Below are 14,553 nucleotides of genomic sequence, written 5' to 3' on the forward strand. Positions count from 1 at the left end.
GTTCCCCAGAGGCTATTTTCAAGAGAAGTCCACTACCTGCTTTGCATATAGACTGTTGTTTGTGCCTTCACTTGGTCTGGAAGAAACCAGCCTTTCATGGAGCTTATATTTATATTCTTATTTTGAATGAAACTAAAATTTTGGAGAATTTTTACCTAGATTGTTAAGGTGTATGATGCAGATAAGGTTTATGATTCTGCTCTGAATGTGCAATATACTTTACACAGTGTCTGACTGGAGCTCTTTGGAATTGCTACCATACAAAATAACAAATAATAATACACTACTTTGCAAGGGGGCTAGAAGTGACTATGCAATAAATAAATAAATACAAATCAGGGTAACAGTAGCCTTTTGTTTTCAAGTGTCATTGATACTCTTGATATAATTTCATTTTCCTGGAAAATTAAAACACACAGAAAATGTCTATTCATTCACTCTATTTATCAAATCTGATTTTCTGAACATTTTTAAATTGTCTTAGTCTTCTAAGAGAACAACTCAGCCATCCTAGTCTAAAAGAGAAACCACCTACATAAAACCACATCATGCAAAGTATCTTGATTTACCTTTTCATTCACTTTCTTCATTAATTCTTCAGCTTCTTCATTTCCAGCTCTCTCTTTTTGGCGTTGAGCCTCCATTTTCTTCCTAGTTTCCAGATTACATTCAGCTGTGAAAGCCACGACCTTTCTTTCATATTCTTCCTGTATCTCCTTCTCCATTGCTAGAAACTGTTTTTTAAAAATTGAATTCATCCTCTTCTCCACATGAGGAAAGAGGCTGTGACTTAAGACCATGTTCTTCATCATGATAGCAATCACTTCTTTACATATTTGCATTCGATATGCCTCCAAATCAGCATCTGCCCGAGTCAGGCTGGCAACCTCCAAGCTGTAGAAAGGCAATGGGGATTGTTTAAAATCTCAGACAGGTAATTTCTACCATAAAACTAGGATAAAATAAGTCTAGAGACTTATTCAATGCTGTGTAACTGAGAATGGCAGTAAAACAAGTGCAGAAATATCTCAGCACATGAGTTTACTAATCTTGATAGTAATCATTCATTTAAAAGTAGAGTGAACTGATTCCTAGTAAAGTAGCTTTAATGATATATGTATGTATACATACACTCCTGGTTTAGACTGAAAAAGGAAAAGCTTTACTTTAGAACACAAAACTTTCTCTCAATTTAGAAGCAAACAAAAACCTCCAACAAAAAATAAACCTATGTTGGGAAGCACACACTGCAGATGAAGTATTTGAATGGACTATAAATTTTGCTGACTCTGTAAAACAGTTCTAAACTCACTGACCCATCCATATTAATGCATTACTGGTTTGTGTTCTCCTTTGGTATATTTCCTTCCCTGCAGGGAAGAGGGGAAAGTGTTTTGATTATGTGCTGATATAAACAAATTAAAGAAGCTGAAAAAGCTGATCTCTCATTAAGAGTAACAGAGTCCTAGAAAGACCATTTTTTTTTTCTTATTAAACAAAATGCAGTAAATGAATACAATCTCACTTATCTTTATTTTAATAGGAATGACACTCTCATTTCATAAAATACTTATTTATTGTAATTTCTGTAGCTTTGCCTACACTTGATTCAGTCAGTATTGGAGAGCTAGACAGTTTTTACCCTCATATGCCACCTCATATGAACACACAGCACTCTTGCTTCTGTGTGTAGATTAAGTACACAGTAATTTTGGGGGACCTAAAAAATACACTATTAAAAACTTAAATCCATTCTTTTTTTCTTCAGTTAGGTTAAATAATTGATTTATTCTGCACCCAGACTAAATTTCAAATCTCACCTTTTTGTTAATTTTTCCTTATCTAAGAAAATTAAGTTTAACTGAAAGTCAGTGATATACTATTACTACCCCTCTGTTAAACATGAGAGATTTATTTTTCCCATTCAGAAATCAATATGATGTAATTAAGTTACTTTCTTACCATGACTCAAATTCTCTCCAAGTATTTAAGAGGTAACAGATTAAGTTTTGTTAGTTAATCATAAAGAAGCAGAGAGATATTTCTGTTGCAGTCTCTCAGAAGCCCAGCAGCACACTGGTGATGCCCATACTTTTCTTGCTCATCACCTGCAGGGCTCCCTGTTGCATCTGCAAAAGTAATAGTGGAACAGAGGTCCTTTCCTCCTGATTTTTTCTCCTATATAGGAACAGGAATCAGACACCTGTGCCTGAAACAGTTTGTGCCTGAAACATCCTTCACAGTAATTTGAAGATCCTGTAAGAGCTAATATTTTCTGCAACACCCCCAAGAAAACACAACAATCCAGCTTCTATGTGCAGCACGCAGGTGGATACTGCAGAAGAGCATCTGCAGGTACACAGCCTTCCTGGGGGGTGGTAGAGGAATGGCATAGCTACACCCACAATGACCATGGTCAAGTCCCCCAGGACACTGACACGCTCCTTCTCCTTGGGGAGAGTCCTTCTTGCTCCAGCACAGTGGAAAAGCCACAGAGGACAAATGATGGCAGGGTCAAGGAACAGGATGCCAAAGCAACAAAGCAAGCACTTCAAATTGGCAGCACAGGTATGTATTTCTGTCTCAGTCTTCTCTGTTTACAGAAGACCTAGGACACTTGCTGACGTAACCAGCTAGTGCTAAGCTGTTTACCTAAGACAAGTTTTACTTACCAACTTTTAAAAAGTAAGTATATCAGTTTCATGCAAATGTACTTAAATAAAAAGGATCCAAAAAGCGGGATCTATGCTATAACATTTCCTTAATGACTGTCCCAATTAATTATTAGCCTGCAAAATTCAAGCCACTGGAGTTATATCTCTGAATTCCTGTTTCAAGTCTAGTAGCTCTATTTTAACTGAAACATATCATCTGTCTTCTGCAAGAAATAGCACATCTAGGTTTTCAAGCATTCCCTAATAGAGAACCAAAAAATATTTCACTTTCTAATTCATTTAAGGCCTAAGAATGGTCGCCTTATCCTCAGCTTGAATTTGACTAGTTTCTGCTTCCAACTATCTTTGCCTGCTGGAATTCCAAATTCATTAGTCACTATTTTTCTCTTCATTTGTGCACCAATATATGGTGCTCACAGTACTCCATAACCCTTTCTTATTGAAGTGTGAAAGACTGAATATTCCTTAACTCTCTCGCTGGAAGGCAACACCCTGCAGTTCCACGGTGTTGATACACAGCTGGTAACACAACATTCATTTCTTAACCCATATGCAAGATTTTTTTCACCATGCTTGGAATAAAAATTAAACCATTCCTCATCCACCTCCTTACTAGTTTTATGGTCTTCTTCAGCACTGACAAGAACAAAAAACAAAACCAAACACCATCACAATATTTTCTGTTGTTATCTTTCCCTGAGTCTTCCCATGGCACTTACTTTCTTCTTTTCCCCGTGAATCGTTACAGATTAGACCTGATTTCATTCCAAGCAAGATTTCCATGATCCTTTCTGTCTACAGAAAGAACTATGGTGCCCAAGTAATTCTGTTCCTCAAGATCATGATGCCAAAAGCAGAACGAGCAATAGGTACCTGGGCACCTGGCACTTGCCTGTCATCAAGAGTGTGATGAGGCTTTTAAAATCATGGGTGTATTTAATCTGTAATTCTCACCCTTCATTTCCCTGGCAGCAAAACTGTGAAGAAGAAAACGAAGCAGAGGAAGCACATGAACAGTTCCACCAATCCAAGGTTAATAACACAGAAGAAAAGTAATTAGAAGCCATACTTCTCCCATGTCACATCCTGGCATACAGCAGTTTTTTTTTTTCAGTGGAAGCTGAAGAAAGGCTGTGTCTATAAAAACTTGGAATCTACCTTACAAGTGATGTGCTCTGCTTCTGGTTTGCTTCCTCCACAGTAGGCTGAAGGAAAGCCTACCACATGTGCACCTTACCTCAAACTCTCACACCAAATGAGATATGTGTCGAGTATTGAGGGCAGCCCTGATCCTTAGCAAGCTGCATCAATATAGTCTTGGAGTCTAAGACATCAACATGCAGTCTTTGACCTACTTCTTTCAATTTTTGACACTAACAGCCAGTAAAAAACAGGAATCTTCTACATACAATAAAACAAATGTTTTCAGACACAAGTCTCCCAGCAGAACAATGCTTACAATCATCCAGATTAAATGTGCAATAGTGACTCATAGGAAAAAAAAAAAAATGTCATAACCTGACACTGTGCATCCCGAGACCAAGGTAGATTTAATAAGTTGCTTTAAATGATCTGCACTCTTCCTGTTACAGCAATTCATGCTTAAAAGTTCTTGTATCTCTTCCTAAGCATATTCAACATAATAGTAACATGAAAGCCAACAAAGTACAGTTAGCAGATGGCAATCTATTGATGAAACAGATCAAAGCTTCTTTTGGGCAAAGCATGCAGAAAAAGGATAAGGACAGGACAGCAGGTACATAATACAAAAGGGGAGTGGAAATGAGAAGCAAACAGACATAGAAAATGAAGCTGCAAACAGCAAGTGTAAAGATTTTTCACTCACTTGAAGAAGAAGAGTGTTTAAAGATCTGTCAGAGAAGATCTGGGAGGTGAGAATCCCAGATGCCAAACAGAGAAGCAGAGAGAGTGTCTGAACATCTGATGTCTTCCACAGACCTAATGAAAGAATACAGGAAAGCAACTAGAGTCAGGGAAGAAACAAGAATAGTTAATTAAAACAAAAACAAACAAACAAAAAAAAATAAAGGAAAAGTTTTAACTCACTACAAAATAATTATGTCTAAGTTTTATTACCCAAATTAGAGTCCCTGAGAGGGAATTTTAAAACAGGAGAATTAATAGCTGCTGAATGGCACAGTCCTAAAATGAATTAAATCCTTTTGGACACATTTTTAAATGTCTGAAGAGCTCATGAAGGTAAGAAACTACTGGGACACAATTTTATGAATTGTAAAGGGAAAAGAAGCATCAAGCAATTTCCCCTTCAGTGATATTTTTCACCAGAACAAATCCTTCACTTTTTGAAAACTCATCTCTCATCTAGAAGTGGTACTCAATTAGTAACATACTACAACAGCATCCTGAGGAGACTGGAGCCCCGTGGTGGTGGTTTCTGTAAAGGCCTCCCTTCATGGTATGCGGTGTTCCCAAGGAGCATGCGATTTAAAGCCATTTGTAGATGGTTTGTGGCTCCACCATGCTGCACACATCACTGAAGCCATGAGCTGGGGTACCATGGTGTGATGGCCCCATCAGCTCCTGCTGGGGAGAGGAAGGCATTGGGGAAACAAAGCCCGTCCAGCTAGAGGGCACACTCTGAGGCCTGCATGTGGCACCGCACCCGCAGACACAATGTCAGAGGGCAAGCTGTGGCATGGAAGGGAAGAGGAAGACAAGAAAGAATGTTGTGGTCCATGTTGCCTTGTTACACTTCACAGAAGTGAAAATGGACAGGGAGAAACCCCTCTGGGGTCAGACAGGAAAATCACACAGCTGTGACTTCAAACAGCATCTTCCATTGCTGGCTTTAGTAACTGTAAGCAGAAAAAGCCAATTCCAGTATAATGGGCATCAAAGGCATTCAGCTGCAGATGGGGTTTGTTTCCTAAATCATCCATTTATTGATGGATTAATAATACAGTAAGTTGTGTTGTGTTGTTTTGTTTTTTTAAACAGGGGAACACTTTTATTACAAAAGCTCATGACTATACTTGAGATTTCCAACCCCTAGAGTCAGACTATGAAGCATAGCAATGCTAATATTTTACAGAATCCTGGTTCTAAAACAGAAAGAAAGAGGAGAACAAAAATTAATCTCCTGGTGACCCTCTTGTGCTTTAAACACCACAGGAAATTGCATAACAACAAACACTGATCAACTACTGACACTATTATTTCATTCATTTCAGTGAACATAAAATTGCTGTATTGATGTGGCCCATTTGTGGTGGCATAGCTTGCTCCTTTCAGCCTCTCCCTTCCCTTCTTCCTCGCTCTGCTCATGCTTTCCAGCTGGTTCGAGTCACAAAAGAAACCGCAAACACTCTGGAGCAGGCATCTTACCTACACTGCACCATGATGAGGTGAAAATCTCTGCGAGAAACTAAAACTGCACTGCAGTAGAGGCAGATCTAAAGACATGAGGTCTAAATGGCCACCAACAGCTACCAAATGCCCAGAGCCAAATCTTCAGCCCTCCCGTGCTGGAGCAGGGTGTATTGCCTTGCCCATCTGCATCAGAGGACATCAGAAGATGCTTTGTGCTACACCAGTAGCAGTAATGGCCTGCAGCCAGCTTTGAACTGGGAGAGTTCATCCATCAGTCCTATTACACTTTACACAACTAAGCATAAACTCAGCACCTGAAATGTGAGCCTACAGAGAACACAGGACATCTCGTAAATAAATCAAATAGTTAAGGGACATGACTATTATCTAAGGATATATTCCCATGGATCAGTCATAGATTAAGTTTAGCTTTCCTAAAAAAGACTACATGCTGACAAACATAGAAATAAGATTGTCATGGTAGACAGATACAGATTTAAGGAAAAATAAAAAAGATGATAAGTTGAGCTGAGAGATCACTGTTTCTTCTTCAGAGAAAACTGACTCATGAAAAATTGCTGAACATGTAAGTACCAGATTTGGCAGCAGTTTCATCATCAAATTCTTTCAAGTTGCCACAGCAAGAGACCAGAGGTATTTCAATTCTTAAATTCTTTCTTTGCTTCCTCTACCTTATGAGCTACTTCCTATTACCTATCAAGCATTTGTGTTTCTCTGATGGGGGAAAAAAAAAAAAAAGATACTTTATGCATTTGTCAAGTTTATAACAGCACTTATAACACAGAACTACAAATGCAGGTTCTGGGGTTCATTCCATGCGTAGGTGCTTTATCTTACCGTTACATTTACGTGATTATTATTTATTTTTATATTCCTGCATTGTACACATTACACAAAAATAGAGCTCCCTCCAAAAATTCTAAAATTTCTGTTATACATTTTAAAAGTTATGAAGCACTGAAATTTAGCATCTCCATTTTTTGCATTAACAATACAATTATTTGTCACCATTTTCTATGGAGGAATATTCTTGTCTAGCTGCTATGACAATGTGATTTTTTTCTTCTTACCTTTCATTTGAATTCAGGTTTAAAAAACAAACAACAAAAACACATTGACTCTATAACAAATTAAACTGAGATGTATGGCAAAAAATTTACATTTAGAAAGAAAAGGTGATCTTCTAATATGGTAGTAAATTGTTTTTGACTTTTCTGTCAAGGATCCCTGGAAACATTTTGATCTCGTTCTCTAGTACATTGGCCTCGATGCCCTCTACCATCAGAAAAAAATAAGCTTCAGTGAATCCATATTACTTAGTGATCTGCCAAAATAATTGGCAGAGTTTATTGTGTATCAGCAATGAGGTTCAAGTTCAGCCAGAAATTCAGCTAGAGCTTTGCAAAATTCAAGTAAGCTGAGTTGTACAAAATGAAGATGAAAAAGAAAAGCTGTAGCAGTGGAAAAACATTTAAAGAAATAAAGTTAACTTTAAAATAGACACAAAGCCAAACTGCTCAGCTATCTTCACACACTGTTCCAGATACACAGTAAAAGAGACCTACAACATTTTGCAACATGTGCTTCTAGTGCTTGCAACATTTGCATCTAGTGCTTATGTTAAATATTCAAATCATATAGCTTCTTCTCATTAGCATTCATTGCCAATGGGCCAATATTAGGGAATATACACAGTAAGGAACCTACTGAGAAGAGAAGCCAAACTATTTTGCTGCATAATGTGCATCAAGGATATGACTTACTAAGACTAAACTCACAGAAGAAGTAACTAAGAAGCTTTCTTATGAAATATTAAAAGTATGTTTTGTTCTCTAGCCAATTCTCCTGACATTGCAAACTGTCTACTCTCCAAAGATGTCCCTGTCCATAAATATTGAACACATGCTCCTAATGTATTTGCTAAACAATTTGGCACTGTCACTTCTTAAAAGACATTAACTAGCTATGAAGAGGACAAAAAATTCTGTGGCTCTTACTTTTCTGAGTAGTTTTCTCACTTGTGTCTGGACAATGGAACAAAACATCAGAATGATTACACCGGTTTAATATCACAGTGTAATTCAAAATGAATATATCAGTTACGTTGGCAAGTGTGTGTGTTCACCATGCAGAGAAAACGACACACAGCTACACTGAAGGAATTATCAAACTAGAATATACTTGCTGAATTAAAATATAAGCAAGATTTTGTTGGTTGAAATACCTGAAGCATCAACCCATCTCTAACAAAAGCCCATACACTTTTGCCTCCCTAAACAAAAAAAAAAAAGCAGGATTATGACATTGAAATTCATATTCAGTATACACATGACATGAAAACACTGTGTTCAAAATACAAGCTCAGTTCTTAGTATATTGCCACTCCTGCAAGACAAATCAATTCTCATCCCTTTATTCCTTACAGAACCATTCTGCTGGGTAACGTTAAATGCAAATAAATAAATAAATAAATAAATAATGCAATGTTGTTGAAAAAATGATTGTGTGACCACAATCAGTATAACATTTCATTCCAGCACAGAGTCCATTCTAATTGACTGCAATTATCTATTAATAAGTTACAAATGCACATTCTTTCTCTTGCCAGTATGTTTTGCAAAGCACTATCCTTAAAACAGATAATTCAGTAAAAATAAGGATTATTCTATTCTGTTTTTAGCACAGTTTGTTGTCAGAGAAGCCCCTAAGGCAATGGTACAGTGTTTTATCTTTGTCTTTCGAATCTGCTAAAAGCCTGGATAATGTACAACAGTTTATATATTAAAAGACTAAGATGAAAACCTTTAAGGAATATAGATCTGAAACTAAAGGACTGTCTTCCCCAGCTTATGTAAAGAATATGGAACAAAAATTAAGAGACAGGGCTTAGTATCATAAAAGAGTGCTTACAGTGAGATAGAAAACAAGGTTTATATTCTAGCTGTTGAAAAATGCAGGAACAATATCACAAATACCTAATATAGGCATTAAGTTAATGCCTTTTAGACCCACCACCCTGCAAGACTGGGATTTGTCTCACTTACCTCCAGACTCCTATATCTGGGTTAATCAGCCCAGGCTCCAGGTTTTAGAATCAGTGGGCACAGCATTCATATGACTAATTTCTAGATGTCTACTTTAGGTTAAGAGGAGTTATACTCTAGAAGTGCTCTTTTTCACCACTGTGTCAAAATGGGAACTCAGGATAAGTTAGTGTAGAAGTTTCCATCACAGAGATCCTCATTTGGCCAGATAAACCATGCCACCAGAAAGAGAAGAAAAGAACAGACATGCAGTAATTTAATACCCATGAGTGCCAATGAATGGTCATTTCATCTGTGTGTCATCTACTAATAGTAAATGAACCAGAAAAAAAAAATACATGAAAAAAATACAGAAAAAAAAGATACATGAAAGAAGATTTAGAATAATGTAAATATCAATGGCTACTTCCTAATCCCTAACAGAGGATGATCTGAGCCCTTCACAGAAACATCTATAACCCTTTCAATCCTCTTTTTAAAGGAGAGCAATTCTGGATGTTTTTGTGGTCCATCTATCATTCTCATCCCAGAAAAAATCAAAAGATAACTCAAAAGCTGAAGAAGATTAGCAACTGTTTACTAACAAGCATTTATTTGCTGTGATGCTCTACCTCCTTACAAAAGCATGAACAAATTGAAGACTATCAAAGTTTTCTCTTGAAAAAAGCAACTTGCCCAAAATAGAGTAAATTTGTTTCACCGGCTGTCAACACTGATGCTGCTTTTTCTGTCTCTCATTCCTGATGGAGAAGGGGCTTAAGCGGGTGATTTCATTTCTCTAACTAAGACACTTTCAGACATTCCTACTTGCCTAACCACCAAATTTTGAAATGATCAGATAGTTAGTTACACAAAGAGACTGATAACTCAAATGCAAAGATTTTGAGCAAAAAGTTGGGCATCTGCACTAAATCAACAGTCCACCAGAATGTCTACCAGAGGAGAATTCTTCTACAAAAAGATGTTGTCTTCCACATGCAGAATATAAAACCACACTGAAAAATCCTACAAGCTCTTTCTGCTTCCTATGATCAGTGAAATCCTGAGCAAGTTCCTAGCCTTTTAACTATTTACATTGATTTTAAATTGGATGAAAATATTCAACAGAAATACAGGTGCTCTTCAGTCCAATAATGTGGAATAGTGGTTTCAGTGGAGACCGTACACAATGATTAAAATAAGCTGATGGCCACTGTAGTGTTTTACAGTCACAGCCCACTGCATGATAAAATCACTCTAATCTTTACTGATGACTTTTCAGTTGCTGATAAGCTGTATTCTCCCAAAAGAGACACAGATGAATCCAGGTGCCATAAGACAGATAAATTCCCAAAATGGGTCTAGTGAGCATATCTACAGTTATTCACGTAGGATGCTGTAATGAGATGAAAGCATTCCTTTCCATTCCAGCTATTTCAGACCATACCAGCTTTTTTATCTAATATTTTACACTATAGCTGAGAAAATCCTTTTATTTTCTTGAACATTCAAAGAGACAAGACAATCTCTGCATTTCTGCTTTCAGGAGAACTGCCAACTCAAGCAGTTTTGAGGCCATTTTTGAGGCAGTATTTTCAATTTTGCATAAGTGACTTTGTAACTTATATCCTACTAGATACCTTTGCTGCCTTCAATGAGGAATGCTTCAAACAAGTGCCTGTTTTGGGGTCAGACCTGACTCCATACAGTTGCAAGGACTTCCTGCAAGTACTCCAATCACATAACAAGCATTGGCTGTACATGAAGTCCACTTGCGTTCTAAAATGACTTCCTCTATTACAATGGAAAATCAGTTAATTCAGTTACAAAATTCCAAACTGTTATCTAAAGGAAAGTGTTGGAATGAGAAGCAGATAAATGAAGTGCTTCGATTAAAAAAATAAAAAGATGAAAAAAAGGATATGGAAGGGAGAAAACAGGAACTGTGGGGAAAGGAGCGGAAACAAGAGAGGCGTTTGCATTAACTGCATAAGAATATTAAAAAAACACAGCCCCAGGACATATACTCAAACTAAGAAATGAATCCCATTTTAAGGGTTTAGCTATATGAATAATCCAGTTATTCGAATAGTACTTCTCAAGGGCTTGCAAGAACACTTACCTTTCTAAACTACAATGTATCTCAAAACAGTCCAGTATTTTTGTTAAAATTTGCAAGATATTCACTATCTCTAATATAAAATAATACTGAAATGAGTTTAAAAAAAAAATGTTTGATCCTCTTCTTTTTAACATTCACATAACGATTTATAGGATAAGTCTTAAAAACCTGCACTGCTGTACAGTTATAAAAGCAAAGACCAATGTGCAATTCACAGAGATAAGCATCCCAATGAAATGCAGGAAATAATAATGCTGTTAGTTACCTTTTAACAAAGAAAATTACTTCCATGATCCCTTAACTTTTCCTTTTTGGCTTCTGCAGATTTTATAGTTGCATAATATTGCCTGTAACCTGACTTGCCAGGAGCGAACTATAAGACTGAACAAACAAAATCTCTGTCCTCACATCACACCTTTTTTTCCAGTTCTGCTGAAGAACAGATGCCCTTTATTAGCTGCATGTTTCTGTCTAACAACCCTGACTGGCCTTTCTACAAAACCAGGAGTTTCTCCGCTCTACCCAGTGGTCCTGGTGATCCAATCTATATGGTATCTTTCTGTTAGCACTACAAACTGTCACTCCTTAGACTCTGATCCAGGTGTTTCCAAAATACACTGCTACACAGAAATGCCGGCACCCAGAAGGGGTGTGCTAGGATAAAAGCCACAGTTCTGAAAGCAGAACTGTGTTCAGCAATAGTAGAATATACCCTTTCAACATCTTCTTATACACAGAAGTTTTTCCTCACTTAATGAACCAAAGGGAAGCAAAAACAGATGTTCATTTGAATTGGAAAACTTGCATGCCTCAGGCCTATCTAGAGCTGTGACTTCAATAAGTGAAGCAATGTAAATTATGACAATTTTCAGTTCCCACAGATGGCTATCTTAATACATTTCAAAAACCTAAGGTAACATAGTCGTACATGCAAATAGACACTACAAAAATAACAATTAAAGGGTAGATAGTCAAAACATATTGAAAGATTTAGATGATGGTAAATGTGATTAATGTGATGTAACAGCAGGAATTCTTACTCTTCTAAAGCCTGAAGCATATTCCTCGATTCTTCAAATGTCAGTATATCAATTACTTGGTCGTTCATAATTACATCTTCACTAAAGAGATCACCTGAACTGAACTGAGAATGCTCCAGTTTGTGATTTTGACTGAGTTCATGTTGTATCTCCTAAAAAAAAAAAAGAAGAAAAAATTAAGCTTCAGATTATAAAAAAAAAATACAGTGAAGCTGATGTCATTTTATTGCAGGTAATCACAAGTTACCAGAAAGACTCCCACTTATCATCACATTGTACAGCTGGAAATGGTATAGAGCAATTGTGTAGTTCAAATACATATTTAGGATCAAGTGTAACACTTTTGTCTCAGGCTGCACTTTTTTCTATATAACTGATCAGGAGTACAAATGAAGAAATTCATGCAAAAGATAGCAGACTTTACATTGACATTAGTAGGCTTGCAAAAGCCTTCCAAGGAGGTTATTTTCTACTATAAACTTTCTAGTAAAATTTTAAAGAAATTTCTGTGGTATACACATTACATATGGCAAAATTATACTACTAGACAGTTCACAGGTCGGTGAGGCTCCCTTGAGAATCCCTAAGAAAATCACCATACAAAAAATTGCTGTAAGTAGCTCATGCTAGGACTGAATTGGTCGTTTTTTTTTTTTTTTTTTTTAATAGCAATGTTATCTGAGGTTTTTCTGTTTAAAAAAAAAAAAAAAAGCAGCCCTTTAAATGGGAAGGGATTATTTCTTCAGGCCTAAAAGAAATAAAAATTGTTAACGTAGTAATTTTCAACCAGAGAGAGTAAGGCTGGAAGCACTTTCTGAGCTCATCTGGTCCATCCACTGGCCTGAGACTAGATCCCCTCTGCATAATGAGACCCCTCTGCATAATGAGACAAATTTACCTATCATTAGATAGAAAATTTAATGCAAATCTATTAAAAACAACAACAAAAACACAATAAAACCTTCTTTTGTCATTTGTCAGAAATTATAGAAAAGATAAAATAAGTTGTTCACAGAATTTAAATCACAAAGAAAATACATCTTTTTCCCTCACTTTTTGCTGCTTCAGTAGAGCATATACAGATGACTTAGCACATGAACTGTCTTCAAATCTATCAAACATTGTGAAGTTACATCTGACACAGCATTTTTACCTAGAGATAGGAAACCAATACTCATAATTGCATAAAGCAAACTGTACACATCTAGTCCTGAAACAAATTATTTCCAGCAAGACCACCCAAGCCTCTGAAATGTGCTATGCCCCTCTACAACTCTCCCCAGATTGCCTGCCTCAAGCAGAGCAATATGTGGAAGCTGAGGTCTCCAAGCAGAGTACTACTTCTGGGTACGTGCTTCTCAGTACATTTGTCCTCTACGCAAGAGCACTCCAACTGCTATGCAGAAAAGCAGAGCACTACAAGTGCATTGCCCTCCCTGGACTGCCTCCACACATGCCACAGCACAGCAGTGTCCCTGAGAAACACATCTAATGGGTTTCTTTGTTTTGAAGTCGGTTGGCATAGGAAGAATAAAACCCCAAAGTGCTCTCCAGGCAGCCACATAAATGTGCCTACAGAAATGCTTCAACCAAATCTTTAAACTTGCTGTGGAATTTTTCTGAAACCTTTAAACAGACACTTTCATTATAGATTACAAATTAAAGCTTTCTGGGCGTTTGAAAAAATCAGACCACTGAAGAAAAAGAAACCAAACTGAAATCCAAAAGTAGAGTGAGAACACAGCTACTACTTAAATTTCTGTCAGTCTTAATTGTCTCAGTTTGACAGCACCAGCCAGCACAGTTTATACTATCCAACAGCCCCAGAGGGAATCTCAAATGATATGTCTCTCACCTGTATCATCACTTCCATCCTAAACCAACATTCTCAGACCATGCCCAAGAGAAATTGCAATAGACAGAGTGACACTGCCTGCTTGACCTGGCAACCCAGTAGGAGAGATCTACCACCACCTGAGCAGAGGAAGGTTTCAAACCTTTAACACCCCCTTTCTTAGGAGATCGTTCTCATCACTGTAATAGCAACCAAGGTCTCTATCTCCCTCCCACTGAAGTTGTTCCACTTCATATAAATAGCAAAATAATTTTAAAAAGCAAGGACTGGAGCTTGGGCCAATCTGATGGATATTCAGACTGTATTTTCTCTCTCTGTATTTATGATCTGGATAAAGAGCACCGTAAATGCTCCATCCCCAAACCCAACTGCTTTGCTTAATCACTCAGGAGACTAAGGTAAATCCAAAGATCTAAGAGACCCAGCTTCAAACCCCTGTTCCTGATAATCAGAAATACAATTTGGA

General features: G+C 37.1%; 1 protein-coding gene across 4 annotated transcripts in view; it reads right to left on the minus strand.

Moving 5' to 3' along the window:
- EVC2 (EvC ciliary complex subunit 2) overlaps window positions 1–14,553 on the minus strand; it is a 72,234-nt gene that overhangs the window by 36,095 nt on the left and 21,586 nt on the right. For all 4 annotated transcript variants that reach the window (XM_082759177.1, XM_082759175.1, XM_082759176.1 and 1 more), the window contains exons 9-10: window positions 12,233–12,384; window positions 570–894 (exon numbers count right to left, since the gene is read on the minus strand). In XM_082759177.1, coding sequence (XP_082615303.1) covers window positions 570–894; window positions 12,233–12,384 — 477 coding nt within the window. The remainder of the gene's footprint in view (window positions 1–569; window positions 895–12,232; window positions 12,385–14,553) is intronic.

This window comes from Aythya marila, assembly GCF_965140915.1.
Source record: "Aythya marila genome assembly, chromosome: 4".
Classification (NCBI taxonomy): domain Eukaryota; kingdom Metazoa; phylum Chordata; class Aves; order Anseriformes; family Anatidae; genus Aythya; species Aythya marila.